This window comes from Rhinolophus ferrumequinum, chromosome 26, assembly GCF_004115265.2.
Source record: "Rhinolophus ferrumequinum isolate MPI-CBG mRhiFer1 chromosome 26, mRhiFer1_v1.p, whole genome shotgun sequence".
Taxonomy (NCBI): Eukaryota; Metazoa; Chordata; class Mammalia; order Chiroptera; family Rhinolophidae; genus Rhinolophus; species Rhinolophus ferrumequinum.
The window spans coordinates 17,167,094-17,193,138 of NC_046309.1; the positions used below are offsets into that span (position 1 = coordinate 17,167,094).

The window sequence follows — 26,045 nt, forward strand, 5'->3', positions numbered from 1 at the left end:
TCCTTAAGTTTGAGTTCGTAGTTAGAATGTACAGTCAAGTGCTTCCTTTTGTAAACATTATGCCTTAATAAAATTGAGATGTCATTTAGGAAGCATAAAGGCCAAGCAATTGTGTATGAGTTTACATCAAGAGCTTCAGAGATTCGCAGTGTGTGTGTGTGTGTTTGCTTGCCTTGAACTTACTTGAATCATTTCTGTTTTTCTTCCTTCATTTCAATTCTATTAAGTACAATTCAAACTAATTAATGAATATATAATTGCTATTGCCTGATACTGCAAACATAGGGGGAGCGTGACTACCTAGAAGTACAAATGTCAGCATTTAGATCATTATGGGATTCCATGCCCCCCGCCTCCCCCCCGTGCCTCCCAAACCCCACGGCAATTATGTTTCTAACCCATTGCCTGTAAAAGTTATTTTAAACTATTTTTGTCCAGAAAATGTAATATTACACTTCACTTTGAAAAAATATACATCACAACAGTTTGCAAAGAGAAACAATGGTGAGTTTTAGTCTAACTTTTCATTTTATCCCTTTCTAAGCTGTCACATTTACCATGTTTCCCCGAAAATAAGACCTAGCTAGACCATCGGCTCTCATGCGTCTTTTGGAGCAAAAATTAATATAACACCTGCTTATATCACACGGTACTGTGATTGACTTTCTGTGGAACGGCATATTTGCTTGAGTATCCTAGTGACAAAGCTGAAACATCAGCTTTTCATGTGGGAATATACAATAGTATGACTAGCTTATTTCTATTTCTGTTCTATAAAATCAACTGTATAGATGAGTATTACTTTAAAGACCATTCTGTTGATAAGATTAAATCAATGCAGAAGTGGATCTAAGAAAGCTATTTCTGAAACAATCCATTTTGGGGCAAGTCTGTAACCTCTCTGTACCTCAACTTCCCAATTGAGAAAGTAGAAATAAGAATAATACCTACCTGTAGAGTTTTAATGGGGATTAAATGAATTAAGAGTGTTGAGAACAAAGTCTGGCACTTACAAAGCACTTTGTTACCTGTTACTATTGTCATCTTTCTCATTATTACTCCTGAAAGGTGATTGTCATAATGGTTTATATATAAAGATTGACATTGTTTGTTTCCACTTTTTCCTTCTTTTCAGATGACCTGTGTAGAAAAGGCAGGAACAGATGAGAAAATGCTTATGAAGGTCTTTCGCTGTTTGGGGAGTTGGTTTAACTTAGGCGTTTTGGACAGTAACTTCATGGCTAACAATAAGTTACTAGCACTCCTTTTTGAGGTTTTGGTAAGTAATGGCTTTGTTTATGAAAGTATTTCTGCCACATAGTCACAGTAACTAACTTTCTGGGACATAATTGTGATTTCAGATTTCTGCACAGTGATTGGGAGGCATAGAGTAGGAAAGCAGCCGTGTCCCTTCCAAGTACCTAATCAAGGTTTTAATACTCGGAACAGAATGTAGTTAGGTTTAATAGGAAAGCAGCCTTAAATGTAGACCAACGATTTACATGTTAAAATCCAAGTAATGAAAAACCATTGGGTTCTTGTTTTTAAAGTATATAAAGTTGTGTTTTTTAATAATGTTCATTGGGTCTTAGAGACAGTTATAGATCAGAATATTATCTTTGTAGTAGAGATTGTTAAAAATCAGGGTTTGTATAGGATGGATTTTGGGTTTTTGAGATTAACAGAATAATAAGTAATGCCTTTTTATATGTTTGTGCATTTCTTCCTTAAACTTTGAAAGTAACAGTGCCTAGTAATACATTCCTCTGTTTTGGTAGATAGCAGTAAGTGAGTGCTTAGAATAAGTCTAGTTTTAGAACAAGAAACATAGCCATATCTTAAGCACAAATATTGAGCAGGTCCTTGCAGATGGGAATGACTATGTCTCTTTCTCCTGGATGGTTTCCCTCCATGAACACATTGTAGGAAAGCTCTGTGTATAATGGTTGTATGCTGGTACACTATCATTTAGAAGATGGTAGCATGCTACTAGATTGATAGTGAATTAAAGAAAGAAAAGGAAAGCACATTTTTGGAGACATTTTTGATGTTTCCTTATTGTTAGTGTATTTCTGCTGTCATTCTTTCACCAAAAACTAAGACTCAGTTAGGATGCTAATAATTGTTTTGCTAGTAATTGTCTTTGTCTCCATGTCTGTCAGTGCCCTACCTCAGTCATGGTAATTTTGATTTTCCTTTCAGCAAATTGTGTGAAGAAAAGTCAGTATAAATAAATTCAAATCCTACTTTTGTTTAAAAAATGTATAAATATGTTTACATGTGAATAGAGGACAGTCTAGAATACACTTCAAACGTCAATACACTAGACGGTATAGAATGCATTTCAAAACAGTGGTGACTTCTGGGTGTTGAGAGTGGGGTAAGGAACAAGCTAAGTAGTGTGCCAGGATTATGTTATCTTCTCTGCTGATCCAGTGTCCCAGGATCCCTCTGTCATTTAAGAGTTTTTCTAGAGTCACGGTCAAATACATTCTTTTTCCTACATTCATTCAGTGGTTCAAAATTACGGCATATTTTTGTTGGCTTTGTATTTGGACTGTGACTTTCTTATTATAGAGCCTTTTCTCCTATGGTTCTTATTTTTAAAAAATTTTTTAAATACAATACTTGATACGTGCAAAAGAATAAATCTCAACATTTATTTAACTTTAAAACATAGTAATACAGTGAATATTTTTGAACCTACCACTCAGTCCCACCCCAAGATTCTGAATGTCTTTGTTTTTTATTATGCACAAAAGACTAATATGCCTTCACTAAATTTATCCAACCTCTCAACTGCACTCTCCTAAATGGAAACCCTGGGGGCCTCCCTCCTTAAACCTTCTGATCTACTCTAATTTGTATCAATTGCTCTTCAGATCTGCTCCCCAGCTGTCATCCTGGGATTTCTCTTTACTATGCTTCTGGATTGGATTAACTGTTTTTGAGCCTCCTCAAATACCTTCCTCAGAAGGATATGTGGGAAGTAAACTGAGTTTTTGCATGCCTGAGAAATATTTTTATTTTGCTTTCATTCTTGATTGATGGTTTAGCTAGGCATAGAGTTCAGTATTCTTTTCCTTCAAAATTTTCAAGGCCTCTTGTATGCTGGCAGACATCATTGCTAATGAGAAGCTGGATAACTGTCTGGTTTTTGCTCCTTTGTAAGTTACCTTCACCTCTCCTCCCCAGAAGCTTTAAGAACCTCTGTTTAATAACCTCGATACTTTGAAATATCACATTGATGTGTTATGTATGGGTCCTTGATCCTTGTTGGACCCTTTCATTTTAGATAGTACTTGAATGTCAGAAAAAGGATGAAAAAAATTTCCAGAGATCAAATAGGGCAGGAAACATATGGCATTCCATTTGGAGGGACTGATATGGAAAAAAAAACATGGATTTTAGAAGTCATGTGACCATGACTGAGGTACAGAAAAGGCAGATTTACTTGGCATGTAGGAGAATAATCAGAAATAGCATTGAGAAGATAGATGGATATTGTCTTGTCGAAGGCCATGACTATCAGGCTGTCAGGCATTTAAATTGCGTGTTCAGAAACAGACTATAATGATTTACGTATTACTTGGATTATAGCTTAATGATCATACTTCTTCCCTATTCCTGCTATTCCTCAGCAACAAGATAAGACCTCGTCCAACCTACATGAAGCTGCTTCAGACTGTGTGTGCTCAGCTCTCTATGCCATTGAGAATGTGGAGACCAACCTGCCATTAGCCATGCAACTGTTTCAAGGAGTTCTGACTTTGGAGACCGCCTATCATATGGCTGTGGCACGTGAAGATTTAGACAAGTAAGTGTTTAAGACAGTAGTCCTGGGTTCACAAATACAGCTTGGTGTTTTTTTAAGTCATTTTTATTATCCATTTATCCTTTGTGATTCTTTGTGACTCTGTAAATATGCACACTGCATCCTAAAGATGCTCTGCTATTCTCATCTGAACCCAGAATGGCTAAATAGATGCAGAAGGGGAGCTTATAAGCTTGGAAAATAGTAATTTTTTGCACTTAGAACAGGAAAGGCTCGAAGAATTAGGGATGAACTTTGAAGTACTGAGTGTCATTTGATGGGAATTTTATACGAGTGTTTAGTAACTGAGAATTTGAACTGACTCATGAGTCATTTGCTTATATGTATAAAAGCATATGATGTAAAGAAAGGTGGCTGTTAACGGAGATTGTGATACATACAGCATAACAAAATAATCAGTACGTGTCCACTGGACTGAAGCTCCTTTTCTTCATTTGATTAACTGTGTCAGTGAGTATGTAAATATAACACTCAGATTTCTACTTTGGTGCTCTCATTCCTCTTTCATCTACAGAGTTCTGAATTACTGCCGTATTTTCACTGAACTATGTGAAACTTTTCTTGAAAAAATTGTTTGTACTCCCGGCCAAGGTCTTGGGGACCTACGGACTCTGGAACTACTTCTTATCTGTGCAGGACATCCTCAGTATGAGGTAGTGCTTATACTGTGCTAAAGCCGTTATCCAAGTTTTGTGTTGCATGTCATCTGTATGCCATTGTCTCTTACCCAGCGTTTTATTCATGGGAAGTTATGGTCTTGTTTTTAATGAATGTGTGTGGGAGTTTCCTCTGTACTGGATTTTTAAAAAATTATTGTTTGGGCTTCTGCTTTGAATCCTTTTCTGTTTTTTACCTGGTTAGCTGGGCCGACTGGTGTATGCATGTCAAGGAACCCGATAGTAAGAAAGCCTGCTACCTTTCTACTGAGCCCCCTCTCTAGCTTCAGTTACACTTTAGATCTCTACAGCTTCAAAACAAACAAACAGAAAAAAACACATCTTCGCTACACCTCCACAAGTCTTAACATCCCAAATTTATCTCCAAAATTTTGGATGGAAATGAGAAAAGGATTAGAAGTACTTAAAAAGTCTCCTTTATTCCAAAATCTGTAAGACACCCTGCCTCTTTTAAATTTGCTAGATTTTTAAAAATCTCTTCATTTATTCAAGTAGTTTTGCCTCCTCTTAATAGTATAAGAAGTGAGAAAGAACTCCCAAGTTGGGTGTTGTTTTAAATAGCTCTGTTTTGGATCCTTGATGGATAAAGAATGATATGGGCCCTTCGTAAGGGGAGTAGTTAATGTTTATTTGTTTGATGTAATCTCATGAGGATAGCTGGATTTGACTGAAACTCAAAACATTTTGGGGAGGAAGTATAGCACTGCATAATAATCATCACTCCTTTAAATAGTGTCATAAGTAAGATAAGCTATGGATAAAGCCCCAGACTTTTTCTCCCTTTTCTCTCCTGTTCAAGAGAGCAAGCAAATAAAAGTGACACAAAGTTGGTATGTTCAGGGATTTGCAGATGGATTATCTGATTAGAGGTGTTCTAATCTCAAACATGAAACGATTTCAGAATTTGGGAAAAACTAAAGGAGACTTCCATTTTTCTGTCTTTCTAAATTCAGAACCCAGTGCTATACTGTTGGAGAAGTTATCTCAGGGCTACACAGGGGAATGTAAAGCCTGTCATCCTAAATGGAGCTTTGGGTCTAACATGGGAAGATAATTTGGGAGGATGAAAATGAATCTGCTAGAGAAAATGTGGCTGCTTAACTGGTTCCACTCATATTAAGTATATCTTGTTTCCTATATGACCCTAGTAATAATAAAAGTCATCTTACTACATTTCTTTTTCTCCTTCTCTCTTTTAATTTAACAGGTAGTAGAAATTTCCTTTAACTTTTGGTACCGACTAGGGGAGCATTTGTACAAAACTAATGATGAAGTTATTCATGGCATCTTCAAAGCATACATTCAGAGGCTGCTTCATGCCTTGGCTCGACACTGCCAGCTGGAACCAGACCATGTAAGATCTCTCCTTTATCTTAGTTTCCTTGCCTTTTCAGTGCTAATTTGAAAGGGAACTTTTGAGAAAAAGCTAATGGAATCTGCAAGTTTTCTATCACTCTATTGCTTACACTGAAGAAATCAATACCAGTATAATGAAGAGTATTAGACCTAAAAAGAAATCAATCCTGCTGAGCCAGTTAATTCCCCTGGGAATTTGCCTTAATTCTACAGAAGAAAAAATATAGCTACTTTATGTACAAAGCATTATCTATAAAAGTAAAAAATGGTAAACCGATGTACAACAGTAGAAGAGTTACTTCAATTATGATGTAGCAACTTGATGTCCCATTATTCAGCCGTTAAAAATAATACCTTGAAATAGTGACAGTTGGCATGCTAAATTGAAAAAAGGAGAAAAGGAGAATACAAAAGTTTATACTCTATCTTAATAATATGAAATATGTGATTGGATTTCACTAACAAAAGTGAAATATTTGAGGATGTGTAGAATAACATGATTTCCCTCCCACATACGTACATTTTTCTTAACATTATTTATGTTGATGTTATAATTTAAAAGAAAATACAGAAATAATTTATTTGCTTAAAAGAAAATATACTAGAAATATTATAAAACAGTCCGTTCAGAAACTCTTCAACCTCCATTCTTTGGTTAGTCTCTTCAGATTTTACAGCATTTATTTCATCCTTTTTGTCGTTTGGTTGGTTGGTTTAATCGCTGTCCTTTAATTTAGGATCTGGAGAGAGTTTTCTTCCATTGCTTACAAGTATCTCTGACATGAAAACTATTCTCTTCATTTTAGTGTTAACATTGTTTCAGTCATGGTATTTTGTGTCTCCACAGAACCTTAGTGATCTAATCTAATGGTTTTCAATACTTTTTTTTTAACTGAGGAATCCTGTCTTTAACTACATCTTACTTGGAAGCCTGATACGTATATAAAAGTGGGCCTGCTCTAGTTTAAATGGCTCTGCTTTGCTCGATCCCCTTCTTCCCTTTGCTAGTTCCATCGCACCACTTCCCTTGCAGGTAAATTCCCTGCACTTATAGGTGTATAGTACTTTATAATTCATTATCTCGTCTGAGACAGCCATCATTTCCTCCTCACTCCTTCACTTTAATTTCTTCATCTTAAAGCAAGGAGGTTGAACTAGACCAACAATTCTCAGTAATACTAAGGGCTTTTTCCAGATTTCATGGTCCATGCCCTTAACCATCTCACAATTGGTAAGCCTGTTTACTCATAGGAGTGTATTGGGATAAGAATTTAAGATGCATGAAATGTAAATGATCTCAGTATTTTTTTTTTATGAAAAATTTCACATATACAGCAAAAGTGAAGTTATTTTATAGTGAATATCTGTACACCTATTACCTAAATTCTACCATTAATATTTTTCTATATTTGTTTTATTATGTATTTATCCACCTATATAAAATTCTATTTAAAGTCTAAAATACGATTCTGTGGTGGCAAGTTACTGTGATAATGGTCAATTTTAGTGGGTCTTGAACCATAAAGCTTCACAGGCTTATTTAGTACTAAAAAGCTAGACCTTATCTAGATAAGCTTATAAAGTCTTAAATTACCACCCTTACCACTCCACATTTTTCTAACAACAGAACAAGGTGTAGCTTGGAAATGAAAAAAAAATAAATGAAGTAGAAAAGCGCTTCGCATAGTAAAGGTGGTAGAGTATAGGTTGCATTGACTTGACCTACCTAGAAATTTGGGAGTAAAATATCTACAGCTCTACAGTAAAATATCCTATGATTTAGGTGATTGATCTTTTGTTCGTTGGGACTAGACTACTTAGTGGCTTTTTCTTCTTCTTGATTTTATAGAGATCAGTGAAAGCCTTAGTGAGTTTAAAACAAATGTTATTCGATTTGAAATTTCAGGAGGGGGTACCTGAGGAGACTGATGATTTTGGGGAGTTTCGGATGAGGGTATCAGACCTGGTGAAAGACTTGATTTTCCTGATTGGGTCTATGGAGTGTTTTGCTCAGGTAAGCCTGTTTGGAGATTCTTTCCAGTTTTAATGCTCACTTTAATTGTGTTCACTTCTGTGTCTTCTATAAATGTTCCATCTTTTTCTTCAATTTCAATGGCTAAATAGGGCAATAGATATGCAGGTGCCTAGCACACTGCCTGGCATATAGTAGCTATGTTTATTTACTGCTTTACAGTCTATGGATGGTTCAGTTACGGTTTGCTCTATGACTCTTGGTAATGAGAGCTGTTCCACTTGTCTAGTTGGAGTGGAACATCATAGATAAACCTGAAAGCCCCCAAGATACTATTAGGGAATTTGGACCTAGCCAGGAAAAATAGCAAGTTTTTCTGCTTTAATAATTATGTGCCAACTCCTGGCAACTCTCTTGGTTATTTGGCATTTCCTTTGTCCACACTAATGGTTAGATTCCCGTGCAGTTTCATCCCAGAGGTGACTGTGCTAGAGTAGAAGATTCATAGTCCTGTGGTTTTCCTGACAGTGAGTAACACTTTACTTCATGTAAGGTTGCAGTCATCACCATTCCACATCACGTAACATTAGCATAATTTCAGGTGGTTTTCAAATTGCTTAATCATGCTCTGAGCTCTGAAATACGAGTTTTGATGCTTTTTCAACAATCCTAAACTAATCTAATTTTTTGTAACCAGCCATTTTGTGTATTTTGGGACATAATATGATCTGGAACGTGTTAATAAAATTATAGCTATTTGTCTTTATATTAATCAAAGTGTGTTTATTGACCAAACTACAAAGGGTTGGGGATTCTTAGAAAACAGATTCAGTGAGATCCCCAGGTCACAGGCAGATGAACTGTGCTCAGATTTCTTTTCTTTTCTCACTGGGTCTGTGGCTTTGAGCAAATTACTTGTTCTTCTCCAGACCTCAGTTTATAATTTACGTAAGTCATGAGTGTTGTCCAAGATGTTTTCTGTGGAACACCAGTCCCATGAGATACTCTTTGGCAAAAAAGGTTCTATTATCAATTAAAATTGGGAAATGACTTAAATAGTATATTAAGGGCTCTGTGAAGTTCCATAACAACAGAATTATTTAATTTTGTCTTACCCAGCTGTCGCTGTTATTTTACTACAGAATCCTTATTTAGACTAACACCCAGTCACATTCCACAGATGGATAGACCCTGGGAAATTTCTGGACATCTCTGAATATTCTGCTTGATTTCCTTTATTCCCCCCTTGCTTCGACATGGTATTGTAAATAGGGCCTTTTAGACAGCTACTTTTTAGGAATTAAATTTATACTACCGGTGTTCATCTAGAGAAGTAGTTAAAACAATAGAAATGTAAAGCCAATGCATATATAGAAGATTTACGTTGTATCTCAATTTTAAGTGTGTTTATGTATTTATCAGTTATTATCCAGACCAGGAAAAGACACTCATGTAATATGTTTTGTTTTTTCCATAATATTCATTTTGTGGGGGCAGACAGTAATCTTGGTATACTCTTGGGAATGTAAATGGGTTTATTTCAAATATTAAATTAGTAGTTACTTACAGAGTAATAATTAGTGAGGCTGTGAAAAATGGAAATAATATTCTCCCCTGGCTCTGAGAGACAGTTAATTAGATTTAGAAACAAGGGGCTGGATTTATTTTAACTAACAGGATTTTTTTGTTTTGTTTGTTTTGGAATTCTATTCTGTTTTCCTTTTAATGGATCCGTAATCCACCTCTTCTTCTCTAGTTGTATTCTACTCTGAAAGAAGGCAACCCACCCTGGGAGGTGACAGAAGCGGTTCTCTTTATCATGGCTGCTATAGCAAAGAGTGTTGATCCGTGAGTGTCTAATAAGTCTTTTGCTGGGAACTCTAAATATCAAAGGAAGGAAAATTATACCATTTTTCTCGTGTGGTATATATTTGGAAACTCTTAGAACTTCTTACTTCTATAATTGCTACCTAGTCTTATGACTTGTAGAGTCTAGCCCAAAGTAGCATGCGTTGCTGATATCCATGTTTAATCCACATTTGCTAGAGTTAAAATTATTTTGTTCTTGATGCTAGGAAAAGAATGCTGATGTATTTTTCCATCCAAGGATCCTTTGTGAAAGTTGGTATAATCAAAAATATTGTTCTCCTTTTTTTCTGTCTTAGAGATTTCATTCGTGAGTTTCAGAGAGGCAAGGCATAGGCACTGTTTTACCTAAAAGAATAGCAGAAGCTAAAGGGCAGTTATTTTTGTTATTGCCATTGGAAATGTTTAAATTATTAGAATTTGATTTCTAATTGCTTAGCATGGAAATTCTATTTATGATTTTAACATGAATCCCTAAAAACAGAGTTTACTTTGTGCCATAAGTTTATAAATTGATGCTAGTAGTATCTGTTAAGTTTTCTTGTGTTATGATCAGATATTTGCAGTTGAGCTCTCTATCCAGGGCTTTGATTGGAGAGATGGATAAGGCATTTATTTGTAAAAAGTACAGTGCTCCTTTCTTAGCTGCCTGACAGGGCCTAGTCAGTGAAATCTGATATCGTTTCTAATCCAGTAAACATTCAAGGACACGAGTAGGTTCATTTTTCTCAATTAAAAACTTCTGGTCCTGAATTACATTCTATACTGTTTGCTCTTAAACCCATTTTGGTGTCGTCTGGAACCTTCATTGACAGCCTAAAGATTATTAAAATCACTAATATTCTAACTGATATATGTTGATGTGACAAAAGGATGGGTAGAGAGTATCGATAATTAGCTTAGTGTCCCTGGGAAACATAAATGAGACAAGATTTTATTTTGTTTTTTCCTTATTTACATTTCAAGCCAACTGCATGATTGTAAATTTTTAGTACATATAAAGGAATTAATAGACTTAGTTTATCAGGGAGTGCTCTTGCTCTGATCCAGGATATTACATGTATTTTAAACATCTTTCATTTCTGAATTATGTTCTACCACTTTGGGGGTATCCTCCACTCTACTTAAAAGAACTTCAGCCAGGGGCGGTCGGTTGGCTCAGTTGGTTAGAGCACAGTGCTCATAACACCAAGGTCGCCGGTTCAATTCCCACATGGGCCAGTCAGCTGCGCCCTCCACAACTAGATTGAAAACAGCGACTTGACTTGGAGCTGATGGGTCCTGGAAAACACACTGTTCCCTAATATTCCCCAATAAAAATAAATAAAAAATAAATAAATAAGAACTTCAGCCAGTATTCTTGGGGAGTGAATAAAGAGAAGGTAAAGGAAAAAATGAATTCATATTGCTGTGGAAAGTATTTGGTTTACTTTGATTTTCCCTCATGTTCCACATCAGGGTACCTTTACCCATTCCTGCAGCTTGTGTTCTTGTTCCTTTAGTTAGTGAGCTGGCCCACTCGTGCTTACCTGTTCTTATAGTTTCCAGTATCCAGCTATAAGAAATCTTTTGGAGAATAACAGCTAATAGAAAGTGGTCTATGAGAACTATTCATTCATTCATGTAGCCATTCAGCAATGTTTGTGGAGTGCCCACTATGTGCCAGGCACTGTTCTAAGTGCTGCAGATACAGAAATAAATAAAACATTCTTTAAAAGAAGACATTCATTCACAACAAATGCCTGCCTCTCCAATTTGAAGAGCCTTATTTGATAGCAGGATGTGTGTTAGAGACACTTCACTGGCATTCAGAAGATTAAGGAGCAATATGCTTCTGAAACAGTGTTATCTTCCATTTCTTTCTTTTCCCCTTTTTTGAGGATTTAAAAAACTTCCGTGTCAAGTGCTGAGCACTTTTATCCAAATGGTTATTTATTTAGAAAGAAGCCCTTTAGCAATGATTTGTGTCATTGCAGCCTGTTACTTGGCCAGAACCTAACCTCTGAAATCAGTGACTGAGTGCTTGCCTTCTCTACTCAGGGAGAACAATCCCACACTGGTGGAGGTCCTGGAAGGAGTTGTCCGTCTCCCAGAGACTGTACACACGGCTGTGCGATACACCAGCATTGAATTGGTCGGAGAGATGAGCGAAGTGGTTGATCGAAATCCTCAGTTCCTTGGTATGCGTGAACTCACCCCGCAACTGCTGCTGCTTCTGATTTTTCTGATTGTCTTCTTCCTCTTTTGCTCTTGTTTTCTCTCTTTCTCTTATTGAGGGTAGAATGTTCCTAGGCACCAAGAGTAAATATTATGAGTTATTACTTAGTTGATACAGCATCTGTAACCTGATCAGACTTTGGAGAAAGGACCAGTGAAAGACTACATCTTTAGATAGGGCCAAGTTTGCTGCCAGCACTCTGCTTCAGAATGAACATTTCTGTCTTTGTTAGTCTTTGTGCTTGAGCTAATCAATCAGACTCTCCTAAGGCTCTAACTTAAAAGCTAAAGCTAAGGAGGGTTTTTCAGTGTTACATACTCCATTTAATGTGTTTCCTGTACTTACCTTTATTAATTACCACTTTTCAACTTGATTTTATATTACACAAGATTTTTTTTTAATTAACTGAAGCTCTCGTTTAAAAAGTAATGTGTGCTCCTTTTTTGTTTGTTTCTGTACATGATTTTTCTTAGGGGTTTTCCTTATAAAAATATTAATTTTATAAAGCAAGGTAAAAGTAGGATTTGCTTTATAATAATTCATCTTTATAATCAATTTTCTTGGAGCACTTAACTTGCGTTTGGTAAAGTAAAGCAAAATAAATGAATTCTTCTAGTAGTGCTAAAGATCTGTCTGTATGTTTTTAAGGCCTTTTGTAACTAAAGAAGTAAGTATCAAAGTGTCACCTTTGGGTAACTATCATTGTTCTGGTTAATGTAGGCTATTTTTACAAAGTGATTCATCGCTGAGTATAATGGTAGCTCTCTGAGCTTTTACATTCTTTCTCACATTACCCTATTTTTAATACTTGGATGGTCATATCCACTAGTGATTTTCAAACTGACTCGGTGGTTTTCAAAGTGCTCTGTGAAATCCGAGCAACAAGCATCAGTTGACTGCCATGAGGAAAGAAATGGAAGCTACACGTGTAGATAGGACTCGGGTGGGGCTCCCTGATACTGTGTCACTGAGATCAGCTCTATTTTTATTTGTTTTATGTATTAGGATTTGATAACATTTTTTTTTTAATTAAAGTTTACTGGGAAAACATTTCATTCTTTAAAATGGTTCTTTTGCTTTAAAAAGAAGGGGAATGTAAACCTCTGTTCTAACAAACTTGAAGTTTTCCTTGACTTTCAAATATATGATCTCTACTGTGTGGTTTTCTCCTTAGACCCTGTGTTGGGCTATTTGATGAAAGGCCTTTGTGAAAAGCCTCTGGCTTCTGCTGCAGCCAAAGCCATTCATAACATTTGCTCTGTCTGCCGAGACCACATGGCTCAGCACTTTAACGGACTCCTGGAGATTGCCCGTTCCCTTGATTCCTTCATGTTGTCTCCAGAAGCTGCTGTGGGCTTGCTAAAAGGTATTTACTTAAGCTAGTAACCAGGAACAGTCTCCTCTAAGCCACTTCTGCGGGTTGTCTTACATCAATTATATCCCAGTTTTTCAGTTGCAGTTTACTTCGTGGTGGGGAAGGTGGCTTTTCATTCAGAGGGGAGGGTGTTGATTATGTGTCCATGCATTTTTTTTTTTAAAAGATTTTATTGTGGAAGGGGAACAGGACTGTATTGGGGAACAGTGTGTACTTCTGGGACTTTTCCAAGTCAAGTTGTTGTCCTTTCAATCTTAGTTGTGGAGGGTGCAGCTCAGCTCCAGGTCCAGTTGCCGTTGTTAGTTTCAGGGGACGCAGCCCACCACCATCCCTTGCGGGAGTCGAACCGGCAACCTTGTGGTTGAGAGCCCGCGCTCCAACCAGCTAAGCCATTCCGGGAGCTCAGCAGCAGCTCAGCTCAAGGTGCCATGTTCAATCTTAGTTGTGGGGGGCGCAGCCCACCATCCTTTGCGGGAGTCGAGGAGTCGAACCGGCAGCCTTGTGGTTTAGAGCCCGCACTCCAACCAACTGAGCCATCTGGCACTGGCCCATGTGGGAATCGAACCGGCAGCTCTGGGCGTTAGGAGCATGGAGCTCCAACCGCCTGAGCCACCGGGCCAGCCCCTGTACATGCATTTTTAAACTATTTTAAACATGCATTTTTAAGCTATATAACTCATTCAAACTGCTTACACTATGTATAGCACAGACCTAGATTTGGAGTAGATACAACAGGTTTGAACTAAACATAGTTCCTTTTTGAGTTAGAGGAAGAATAAGAAGGGAGCTCAAATAAGCATTGCCATACCAAAGAGGTAAGTGGAAATGTAAAGGTAGTGTGCCTGGACCAGTCCTGTAAGTGGAAGCCAAGCGTCCTGGTCTCTTAGTGGACTTCAACCATTACTGATCAGCTTACATTGAGTGATTGCGTGTCTAGAGGCAAACAGCCAGGGTGGTGATGAAGCTCAGAGTAATAGAAGAACTAGAGATATTAAGGCCAGGAAAAAAGACTTAGGAGAGACTTTAAACATGATATCTATTTTTATATATTTGAAATATTACGTTATAAAAGGGAGAATAGATTTATTCTATGAATGATCAACTGTTGACAATTTACTACACCTAGAAAGAAAATGCTTTCTGACTAGTCTTTCTGAAAACAGATTGGGGTGTCTCAAGAGGTAGTAAAATCCTTGCAGCTGGTAGTTGAGAAGGGATTGGGGTATATCAAATAAAAGATTGGGTAATAATGACCTGTGCAGCATATTTTAAGCCTCTCTGAGTGACAGACAGCCTTGGCAAGACTGGATGACCTTATGTCTGAACTAGTTCTGTTCTTTCCACTTCTGTGACTAGGATCTTTATCAGCCAGTGTAACTACATTTTTCCAAGACAGTTTTTCTTTTTGTAGCATAGGTTTTTGTTATTTCCCTTCATAGGCATAAATAATAAGGTATTAAATCAGAGTCAGATATTTTTTGTAACTACTACTGTGGTTATTGTTGCCATCTTACCGTTTTCTAGTGAAATTAAACCTTCATGCTGAAGTGACATCTAATCTGTAATATTTTCTAGTGAAATTTAACCTTGATGCTGAAGTGACGTCTAACTTGTAATAGAATGTGGCATCCTAGTTTTCAGTGGCATTTTCTAGATATACAAAATTCTTTTTAGTTATGTTATTTTCTGTAGAAATGAATTAAAAGGAAAAATCATATTTAAGTTAGATTCCCCCCACCCCCCAAATTTTAAATAAAAGTCTAGACATCCATGGCAAGTAGACTGTCAGCAAAAATCAGTTCAGTTTTTTCATTCACATTTGAAGATTTGTGGATTGATTGCTGTTCTGTTGAATGAAATTTCAGGAGATGAGAAAAATCATAGTCAAGGAATTTTTTACCTAGAAGGGACCTAGTCTTACAGTCATCCTTTGGTTTGGGGGGAGGTGCTTCAGGAGTTGTTGGGGATTGGAACGAGGGAGGCTGAGTGGGAAGTGTCTGGGCCTTCTAACCTAACTACCTCTTTTTTTTTTTTTTTTTTTTTTTTACCTATTTTATTGGAGTTCCAAGTTAAGATTTTATTTGGGGGAAACTGAGAAGGAGGAGCCTTTTGCAATTATCTTAAAATGAACAAAAAAGGCAAACTTAACTATTACTCTCTGTTTAAAGCACTCATTTTACAGATAAAGAAACTGATGCCCAGAGAGAATGCCTTACCCGGTTCATGGATTGTGTTACGGTAGAACTAGAATTAAATCTCTAATTTCAGCCCATTCTTCCAAAAAAAAAAAAATTATGTTCATATTTCTCCGACTTCTCTAATGATAAGAATTGCCTATGGTACTCACCAAAAATGAAGACTGGCCCCGACCCTCTAAATCAGAATATCTGGGAAGTTTGGGAACCATTGACTATGCTACATAAAAATAGTTTTGGCATTGGCTTTGTGAAGGAGATTTTAAGGCTTTGAAGAATTGGAAGGGGAGATTGTTTAAGCATCTTTAATCCAATAGGCTGCTGAGGAGAAATAATTTAATATTGACTTCAATTGTAAAGTTCACTGTGAAAATCAGTATAGTCGTCTTAGGCAAATGAAGAAAAAACCAACCATCAGTAACAAAATACTATAATTTAAAAAGAACAGTGCTGATCTTTTCTAAAAGAATGGGACTGGTCAGCCTTTTCCATTAATTATATGCCAATGAACTGCCTCAATTCAGCTTTTATTTTCTTCATTTGTATCTTCCTTTGTCTTTTAGGGACAGCACTTGTCCTAGCCAGATTACCTTTGGATAAGATTACTGAATGTCTTAGTGAACTATGTTCTGTTCAGGTTATGGCATTGAAAAAGGTGAGTCCAATTAAGTAAGGGAGTGGAACAAATATAAGATGTTTACATGTTAGGGAAAGACATTTATTTACAGGTAATTTTTTGTCTACCTGAAAAGTTATTAAAAGTAAAAAGTCTACCGAAGTAGCTGTATACATGAAATAAATTCCTATATAATCAATAGATTTTCACTATATCAGTAATACCATTTAGAAGATATAATGGAAAAAATACCATTTAGCAACCAAAACCACAACCTGCCAAGTTTCCTTGAAAAATATTATAAAGATGTCAGCTCTTCTGAAATTACATTTTTAGAGCAATAACAGTGAACATATCAATGTGATTTTTAGAATATGACAAAATGATTCTAAAGTTCATCTAATGATATGCTAGTAGAAGTGTCTAAGAAATTTTAGGAAAGGAAAAAGGGGTAACTTGCCTATCTCTTAAAATGTATTATGAAGCTCTAATAATTTTAAAGCTTTATAATGTAAAATGAAATGTGAATATAATATAGATTAGAGAATATATGTTATATATAATATATATTTCAATACATAACGTAAATAATATCTTAATTATAATAAAAGTAAATGGAAAAAAATTTTCCACTCTACAATAATCATATAGTAAAATGTTAGGAATATATAGTCTTGGCCAGATGTCGTAAGATGGAGGAAAGTAATTTGACAATATCAATTAAACATTTGCACCATTTGAGTAACTTTCAAGAAATAGAGATTGAGGCAGAGGTTGGTGTGTAAAGGTATATGTTTCAGTGTTTACATGTATAACACTGGGTGTTAATGTCTCTGTCTCTTCAGCTGTTGTCTCAGGAGCCCAACAATGGCATATCCTCAGACCCCACTGTGTTCTTAGACCGTCTCGCAGTAATATTTAGGTAAGAAAGGAGACTCCAGAGCCTGCCTTGAGTTAAAAGTGCAGATGAGACCATTATGTATTAAAGTAAGGAAGTTTTGTTTTGTTTCTCAAATTTCCAACTACCTCCTATAATCTCCTCTGTCAGGAGACTAATTAAGGCCATTACCTGAACTCCTGGGGCAAAGGCAAATTCTAAGAAGTTGTTCTTGGTAGACTTTTGTCAAAAGAGCCTTTAAAATATAATTAATTCTTGGTCTCTAGATCAGTGATTCTCAAACTTTCACCTGTACCTGAGTCCCCTATAGGGCTTATCAAAACACAGATTGCTGGGTCCCGTCCCCAGAGTGTCGGATTGATTAGATCTTGGGTAGGACCCAAGAATTTACATTTCTAGTAAGTTCCCAGGTGATGCTCCTCCTGCTGCTTGCTTTTCAGACCACACTTTCAGACACACTGTGTAGCATGCGGGTACAAAAAAATAATGATGCCTTTTCAGTGACCAGGTGAAATTAATCCTTTTTTGAAGTCAAGAGGAGCCTAATCATTGACAGTGTTCAAAGAGTGATCCTGAGTTACATAATTGATCATTTGTGAGACTCACAGGTATAACTAAAATATCAGAGTAATAGTTGCATAAAAGCCTATGTGAATGCGTTAAAATAGGCATTGTTTTAGCTTATTAGTTCTTGTGAACAGGTGTCTTTTTCTGAGTTGGTGCAATGCTTTCTTTGTATAATAAGGAAAGTCCTGTTACATGCCACTCTGAGAGCCTATTAACAGTAGCACTTATTTCACAATAAATGAAAGAAAATCTGCAATAAATGGAAATGCTGTGATTTAAAGAAAATCAGATTTTTATTAAATTGCTGTTGTGCTTTTTAAAATTAAAGAATTTCTTTAAAGAGGCTGGTAATCATACAGGTTTTTGTTGTTTTTTTTATGCTTTCCTTCAAATTAGTGGATACCAGAACTAGACAAAATAGTTGGATTTGACATAATGTGGATGGGCCCATATGCGTATATCGTTGGGTTCAGATTAAAATCACGAGAACCATCTTGGGCAGATTACAGAGTTCCTAAAGCTTTTGACTTCATGCTGGGAATGGAGCCGTATGTGGGTTCTCATAGTGGATTCAGACAACCTGTATATATTGTTTATTAATTTGGAAGAGGCTACACATTCAGGTATATAAAAGGAAAAAAATGAAAAAGATACTTGTAAGTGCCCCACACCCATAGCCCGTGTACCCAGAGTTACATTCAGAGTACACGTTCCAGTGGGAGTGGATAACAGGTGGCAAAAAAACTGACAGGATGACTTAAACTATATGCATGTGTTTGTTTGAATGGAATAAGAAGAAGAGGTGTTGAGTCAAAAAAAAATTTACTATCTGTTGTTTTTTTTTATTTGGTGAAAATGGTACTAAGTAAACTAACAGGGACAGGGTTCTGGATCCTAGATAAAATTGCTCTTCTTTCACTAATTGGGGCTGTTGTCTCCCCAGACATACCAATCCCATTGTGGAAAACGGACAGACGCATCCGTGCCAAAAAGTTATACAGGAAGTAAGTACTAACAGATGCTGATGGAACAAGGCTTTCTTCCTTTTTCCTTACAATGCTGTGGGTAACTGAAGTGAGAGGTACTTGCTTCTGTGTTCAGAGGAAGATTCAATTTGTTGATATGGTTTGTATACTAATGAAAAAAAGAATGGAGCCATCCACATATTTTAAATTTCAGATTTTTTTTTAATTTGTATTAAATTTATTGTGACATTGGTTAGTAAAATTATTTAGGTTTCAAGAGTACAGTTCTATAATACATCATCTATATATCACATTGTGTGCTCATCACCCAGAGTCAGTTCTCCTTCCATCACCATATATTTGATCCCCTTTACCCTCTTCTACACGCCTCCCCCCTTACCCTCTGGTAACCACTAAACTGTTGTCTGTGTCTTTGAGTTTTTGTTTGTTTGTCTTGTTCGTTTGTTGCTTTCAGTTTTATATCCCACATATGAGTGAAGTCGTATGGTTCTCAACTTTTTCTCTGACTTATTTTGCTTAGCATGATAATCTCAAGATCCATTCATGTTGTCCCAAATGGCAGTGTTTCATCTTTTCTTATGGCTGAGTCACATTCCATTCTGTATATGTACCACATCTTTATCCAATCATCTGTTTGAAGGGCACTTTGGTTGTTTGCAGGTCTTGGCCACTGTGAATAATGCTGCAGTGAATATGGGGGGTGGGTACACATATCTTTATTGATAAATGTTTTCATATTTTTAGGGTAGATAACCAGAAGAGGGATTGCTGGGTCATATGGTATTAGGTTTGTGCAAAATTGCAGTTTTTGCGGTTATTTTTAAACTTTAATTTTAATTTTAATTATTATTTTTTTTTTTTTAAGGAGGGCGCAGCTCAGTGGCCCATGCAGGTATCAAACTAGCAACCTTGGTGTTATTATTAGCACCACGCTCTAACCAACTGAGCTAACCGGCCACCCGTTTTTAAACTTTTAAACTGCAATTACTTTTGCACCAACCTAATCCTTAATTTTTTGAGAAACCTCCATACTGTTTTCCATAATGGCTGTACGAATTTATATTCCTACCAGCAGTGTAAGAGGGTTCCTATTTCTTCACAACCTCTCCAACACTTGTTATTGGTTTTCTTCTTGATAATAGCCGTTCTAAAAGGTGTGAGGTGGTATCTCGCTGTGGTTTTGCTTTGCATTTCCCTAATAGCTAGTGAAGTTGAGCATTTTTTTCACATATCTGTTGGCTTTTCGTGTGTCTTCTTGAGAAAAGCGTCTGTTCAGGTCCTTTGCCCATTTTTTAATTGGATTGTTTGTTTTTTGTTGTTGAGTTGTATGAGTTCTTTATATATTTTGCACATTAGCCTCTGATCGGAGGCGTTGTTTGCAAATATCTCCTCCCATTCAGTTGGGTGCCTGTTTGTTGATGGTTTCTTTTGCTGTGCAGCTTTTTCATTTGATATAATCCCATTCATTTATTTTTGCTTTTACTTCCCTTGCCTTTGAGGTCATAATTCATAAAAATGATTTTAGATTTTTTTAAGAAAACAGGCTGTGGGGAAATGCATTAAAAAGCCAAAGAAATAGAGATTAACTGTGTAAATCCTAGAGTAGCTAGGAGGTCCGATCAATACTAGCAAAAAATTTTTGACAAAGCCAGTTAAGCTTCATGGCTTTAGTTTCCTCATTGATAACATACTTCCCTCATGCTTTTTTCACTAAGGGTAAGGTGAGGCTCAAAGGGCGTGTTTTGAGAAGTGCTTTTCAGATTTGGGGAAGAAGCACCAAATATCCTTAAGTGTTCAACGATATAAAATAATACCATTTCCTTAACTCTGGTCCTTTTGCTCAAGGTCTTCAACTTCTTGGAACTGTCTTGAAACATTTTCCTCTATAACTCATACTAATTCTTTCCATTGTAACTCAGGAAGTTAATAAAAGTTTAGGAAAATGTGTATCTTTGTCTTTTGGTAAAGGTAGACATGCTCTTCTTTCTGTTCTAAAGATTCTCCATGCATCTCTTCAGAAGTGGTTGTGTTTTGGTGATGGATAAGACATTGAACCTCTGTACATATACACACACACACCTGCCAGAATCGGGCCATGTGTGTTCCTATAAAGAAAACTTTTTCCAGATTATTTAAAAGCCAAATCAAATGTTACCAACTTGGGAGCATTGTTTTCTAGCTCTTAGTTGTTCATTAGTTTTTTGTGTGTGCTCTCTCATGGTGACTCAGATATGGCCAGTTCTATCCGAGACGCTAAATAAGCACCGGGCTGATAACCGGATCGTGGAGCGCTGCTGCAGATGCCTCCGCTTCGCCGTTCGCTGTGTGGGCAAAGGCTCTGCGGCCCTGTTGCAGCCACTGGTCACACAGGTAAGTTCTGTTCACGAGACGGGAGAAGTGAGGTGCGTAGGATGAAGTAGGAGCCATCAGAACGAAACTCTGCCGATGAAATAAAATACTTCCGTATTCATTTAACACAGACGAGAAAATGTTGAGAAGAGCTAAGCAGTGCCTGTGGTAGGTGTGTTGTCCTAGGAGGGAGACAAGACAGCCTGTGATCTGTTCTGTATAGTGATGGTCTAAACAGTAGTACATTCCAGTGTGGAATTAGGACAAGAGAACGGCTTTAGTGCTCGGCTCTTCTATACCAGGGCTAAGCATTTTTATATTCATTTCCTTTTTTAAAATGTGCAAGGCAGACTTTGCAATTTCTTGGCCAAAAGGGATTTTCTTCTACCTTGACCTTCGTTAGTTCACATAAGGCTCTTTTTTGTCAAGATAGAAATTTGATTCTTAATCACCAAGATTGACGTGTAATTATGATGGTGTGACTCCCTGTATGAGGTTCTCTAAGATCCTCTGTAGACCTACTCTGTATGGGATACCAATGACTAGTGACTGTTCACTAAGTAGTTGGTGTTGGTGTTAACCTTAGAGCAGAGCCACAGCTAGACTGGCGAGTGCAGGGCCGTGGACACAAAATTGAGGGAGGCAAGGCCAAGTGCCGATCGTGCATTTGCAGGACTCTGAGCAAGTGCCTTCTTAAATTTTACACTCACTTTCTGAGGAAGACTGCTCCAGGGCTTCAGGCTAGACCACACCCTTCCCACCTGAAGTGACCCTTCTCCATCTGGGCAGGGCACAGACAGTACAGATTTTAAGGAGATAAACACTCTTGGGAGCTGACCCTGACAGGGAGGGCCTCCTTCAATTCTGCACCCTTGCGACTCACTCTCCAGGAAACACCCTCAGTCAGGGTCATGCTAGTACAGTGTCAGTTTGATACTTGCGCGACCTTGCCTCCTTAAATTGTAGATTTGGTTCAAGATTGCACAGGTGCATATTTTAACAGAATTTTAATTTTTACTGTACTCTGTGTATATGTTTACATTCAGGCTGTGTCCATCTCTGGTCAAGGGTCCCCTTTTGCTATTAGAGGATCCCTTGTGACTTTGATATTGTTGTTGTTTTTTTATTCCTGCTAATTAAGTATGTAACCAATTCAGTAGAGTAGTGTAGCACGTTATGTAGTAAGTTTGTTCTATCTAAAGTCAGTACCTATGACAAAAATGAAAATTCTTAAAAATTCCATAAATCAGAGGTCAGAAAACTACAGCTAGTCGGCCTGTAGTTTGTAAATAAAGTTTTTATACGTAAAGTTTTACTGATAGCCTTACTTAGTAAGTATTATCTGTTGGCCATTTTTGTGCTATAGTAGCAAAGTTGGGGAGTCAGAAGAGGGTATGGCCAGCAAAGCTTAAAGTTTTTACTATCTGGCCCTTTAAGAAAATGTTTGCAAACCCCTGACTTAAATTGTTATTCATTAAGTAGAGCATATAGTTTTTTGAGTAGACAACACTGAACAGATTGATAGTTCCCATCTCACACTCATACTATGGTATATGCAGATAAGAGTCACTCTATCCTTCAGCCCCCACCAAGTGCAGAGTTGAATTTATATAATAAGATCAATACACGTGTGTTGTGATGGCATTTTAAATAGATGAATGACCTCTTAATTTTTGGAGGATAATAGGGTAAAATTCCTAAAGAAATCATTTAATTTCAATTTGTATGTTGTATTAAAATTTCTATTCTTTTGAGATTCAGATATTTCATTGGAAACACTATTTTTTACTTAAAAGAGTAAATAGAGGGGTTTAGGAGCAACTCAAAATTTAAACAATGCTTTCACAATCTCCTCCAAGATGAGGGCATTTGATATTTTTGTCCCTGCTATAGCTATACTAATTTTTTTAAAGAGTTATTTTTAATGCAAATAAGAGCAACCTTTAGATGTTGGAAAATTTGAGTATACTATGCCATGGTTTTATAAATATTACACAAGCCTTGGATAATAGTTCTTTAATAGCTTCCAGCTTCAAGTATTATACAACTCTCTTGCAATTTGAAAATTATTGAGGAATTGAGCCCTGTTTCAAAAAATGTTGCCAACAAGCTCTTAAAGAGACCAATCTATTTCTAAATTTCTTCCTCCAGACAGCTTTCTAAGTTGGTATCTATCGAGAAGTAAAGAATTGAACTAATTGGTTTTCCCCTTGGCAGATGGTGAATGTTTACCACGTACATCAGCATTCCTGTTTCCTGTACCTCGGCAGTATCCTTGTGGATGAATATGGCATGGAAGAGGGCTGTCGGCAAGGGCTGCTAGACATGCTCCAGGTATGTTTTCTTTGCAGGAGACAGATGTGTTGGGTTTGGAGGGTCTAAAGGCCTAGCAGTGTGTTCTTCACCATGTCTTTAATTCTGTTGCTTCTTTATGTCCCCTCATGCCCCCCTGGCATGTTAATTTCCTAATCACAGGGAGGTAGAAACGTGTTAGTCATTCTCTAGACAGGCCTGCTTGGGAGAATGAGAGACGGACCGAATGTAATGCTCACTGTAGATAGTGCAGCCTCATTTATGCTCTCCAGAGGTGGGGGTTTTTGGAGGAGTGGGAAGGTAGGGAAATGGATTTAAAATAAAGGACCTCTAAGCTCAAGCATGACTCTGTTTTTAATTTCGTGCCTAGAACAGCCAGTAAAGTAGTTTACTTAATTAGCAAGGGGGCCTTAGGGTAAATAGCAGACATTGAAAAGGGCTCCTGATATACTTCTTTTTCCCCCCTCCTAATTGCAGGGGGGAAATATATTAGGGAGTTAAATTTTGATGCTCCTTTTCCCAAGAGGTCTTTCCCTTTAAAACTTCATCTATTATTTCATACATTATTATTAAAACTGTACATCTACTCCCTTAGTGGACTGACCATATCTAGGACATGAGCACAGTCTTTACTCTCAGAAACTTCTAAAACTTAGACATGACATCTATCCACCATCATAACAACTAATACCTGTACCCCCAACCCTTTCTGAAATGTGGATTTCATATGTGAAAACTCTTCATATCAACTGGGAAAGATTTCTGTCTTTCTCTTGATCTGATTCTTGTCAGATAGTCTTTTTCTTTTCCTGTCGGTGCTTCCCTTCTGTTTCCTTTGTGTATGTTGTGATACTGAGGAAGTCTGAATGCTGTGGCATTTAAAACAAGCATTTGTCTTACAATCACTTCTGTTGTAGGCACTGTGCATCCCCACCTTTCAGCTCCTAGAACAGCAGAATGGGCTCCAGAATCACCCTGACACTGTGGATGACCTGTTCAGGCTAGCTACCAGGTCAGTCCTTCCACAGAGCAGCCCTTTCCTTTCCTGTTCGCCCCCATCACGACTTAGTCTTTCCACCTAACACTTGACTGTTTCCTCCTCTGTGAAATGAGGTAAGTGGAGTAGGTTGATTTTTGATTCATAACCCAAAGTTAAATTTTGAACCAGAATATCCCTGTAAGTGAGGACGAGGAGTTGGATGGAAACAGAGGAAAGTAGCTGAGTTCCCATCACGAAGGAGGGACACGCACAAGACAGTAAAAATGAGCTTGGTGAAAACATTGGACTGGATAGTCTTAGTTTTAACCTTTTATGCTGCTTTGATGTCATGCTTCACCTCAACTTTTTCCTTGAGGAGCTTAGCATCCTTTAGATGTAATTACATCTCAGAATAAAAAATTCTTAGCATGTTAAAGTACCTTAGAAGTTATCTGGTACTAACTACACTTCCCAGCCCTACCCCTCGCCTGCCACCCCACTTAATGCTTCAATTCCTTTTGCCAGTGACACTGGTGTTATTGCCAAACCCTTGAATTCTTCTTAGTCCCTAGTTAAAGAATTTGAATCAGACCAATTAGTGAACATAAAAGCTTATTTTTAAGAAAAACACCATTATTAAATATATATATATAATTATATATGCAATATATATATTGTATCATTTACAACTGTAAAGTAGTATTGACTTCACTTGCATCTCAGGTTGAGCACTTTTTTGGTTAGTTTTTCGACAAGTTAGAAAAACTTTTTTTTTTTAAGTTGATGTAAGAGAATTGTTGGGTGGGTTGTCAACCTTTTTTTCCCAAGACCTGTTCCTTGGAAAACTAATCTCTATAGACATTCTTTGTACAAATAGTTACCTGGTGAAATAAATTTGGAAAAATATTGTATCTTTTTCTTGGAGATTCTGCATATACATTAAAGGATCTGAGAGACCTTGTGGAAAATTGAAAGTATAGAATTTCTGTAAACACCCTGCTTTCCCCATCTCTTCCCTTATTATCAACATCCCCTATCAGAGTGGTTTATTTGTTAGAACTGCTGAACCTACATTGACACGTCATTATTACCCAAATTATATGGTTTACATTAGGGTTTACTCTTGGTGCTGCACCTTTGATGGGTTTAGACAAATGTATGACATGTCTCCACCATTATAGTACTGTACAGAGTAGTTTTACTACCCTTAAAATCTCCTATGCTCTGCCTAGTCATCCCTTTGTCCCCCACCCCAATCCCTAGCAACCTCTGATCTTATTACTATTTCCGTAGTGTTGCTTTTTATCCTGGCTGCTTTTATGGCCTAATCTTGTCATTTATATCTAGCCTGTCTTTCTGCACTAGGTTTATTCAGCGTAGCCCTGTTACCTTGCTGAGGAGCCAGGTGGTCATCCCTATTTTACAGTGGGCCATTGCCTCTACTACCCTGGACCACCGGGATGCCAACTGTAGTGTCATGAGGTTCCTACGAGACCTCATCCATACAGGGGTGGCCAACGATGTAAGTATAAACATTGTACCTTTTCTACTTTGCAGCTCATTATCATCTCATATTTCTTCCTCTTTTTCTTAATGGTATCTATCTCCTTATTTGATCTGTATTGGTAGGCATATACCATAGTGTATCATTCACTAACCAAAATATCAACTATTAGATTTAAGACAACCTGTACTAAGTGCAGTAAACTGTATAAAACAGCCTAAAATTATCTCTGCTTCCAAGCCATTTGTTTTCTAGTTAAGAGATAAACAGGTATAAAGACAGCAAGAAGACAGTATTTAATTGTCAGGTGAGTGGTAAAAGTCATGATTACTATGAGAT

The 26,045-nt window shown here is 37.1% G+C and overlaps 1 protein-coding gene across 2 annotated transcripts in view; it reads left to right on the forward strand.

Annotated features, from left to right (window-relative positions):
* TNPO3 (transportin 3) overlaps positions 1-26,045 on the forward strand; it is a 74,109-nt gene that overhangs the window by 32,961 nt on the left and 15,103 nt on the right. For both annotated transcript variants that reach the window (XM_033099037.1, XM_033099038.1), the window contains exons 5-19: positions 1,136-1,279; positions 3,642-3,817; positions 4,350-4,488; positions 5,720-5,866; positions 7,775-7,882; positions 9,597-9,688; positions 11,747-11,886; positions 13,099-13,290; positions 16,058-16,149; positions 16,956-17,032; positions 18,519-18,579; positions 20,791-20,931; positions 23,128-23,244; positions 24,141-24,235; positions 25,568-25,724. In XM_033099037.1, coding sequence (XP_032954928.1) covers positions 1,136-1,279; positions 3,642-3,817; positions 4,350-4,488; positions 5,720-5,866; positions 7,775-7,882; positions 9,597-9,688; positions 11,747-11,886; positions 13,099-13,290; positions 16,058-16,149; positions 16,956-17,032; positions 18,519-18,579; positions 20,791-20,931; positions 23,128-23,244; positions 24,141-24,235; positions 25,568-25,724 — 1,878 coding nt within the window. The remainder of the gene's footprint in view (positions 1-1,135; positions 1,280-3,641; positions 3,818-4,349; positions 4,489-5,719; positions 5,867-7,774; positions 7,883-9,596; positions 9,689-11,746; positions 11,887-13,098; positions 13,291-16,057; positions 16,150-16,955; positions 17,033-18,518; positions 18,580-20,790; positions 20,932-23,127; positions 23,245-24,140; positions 24,236-25,567; positions 25,725-26,045) is intronic.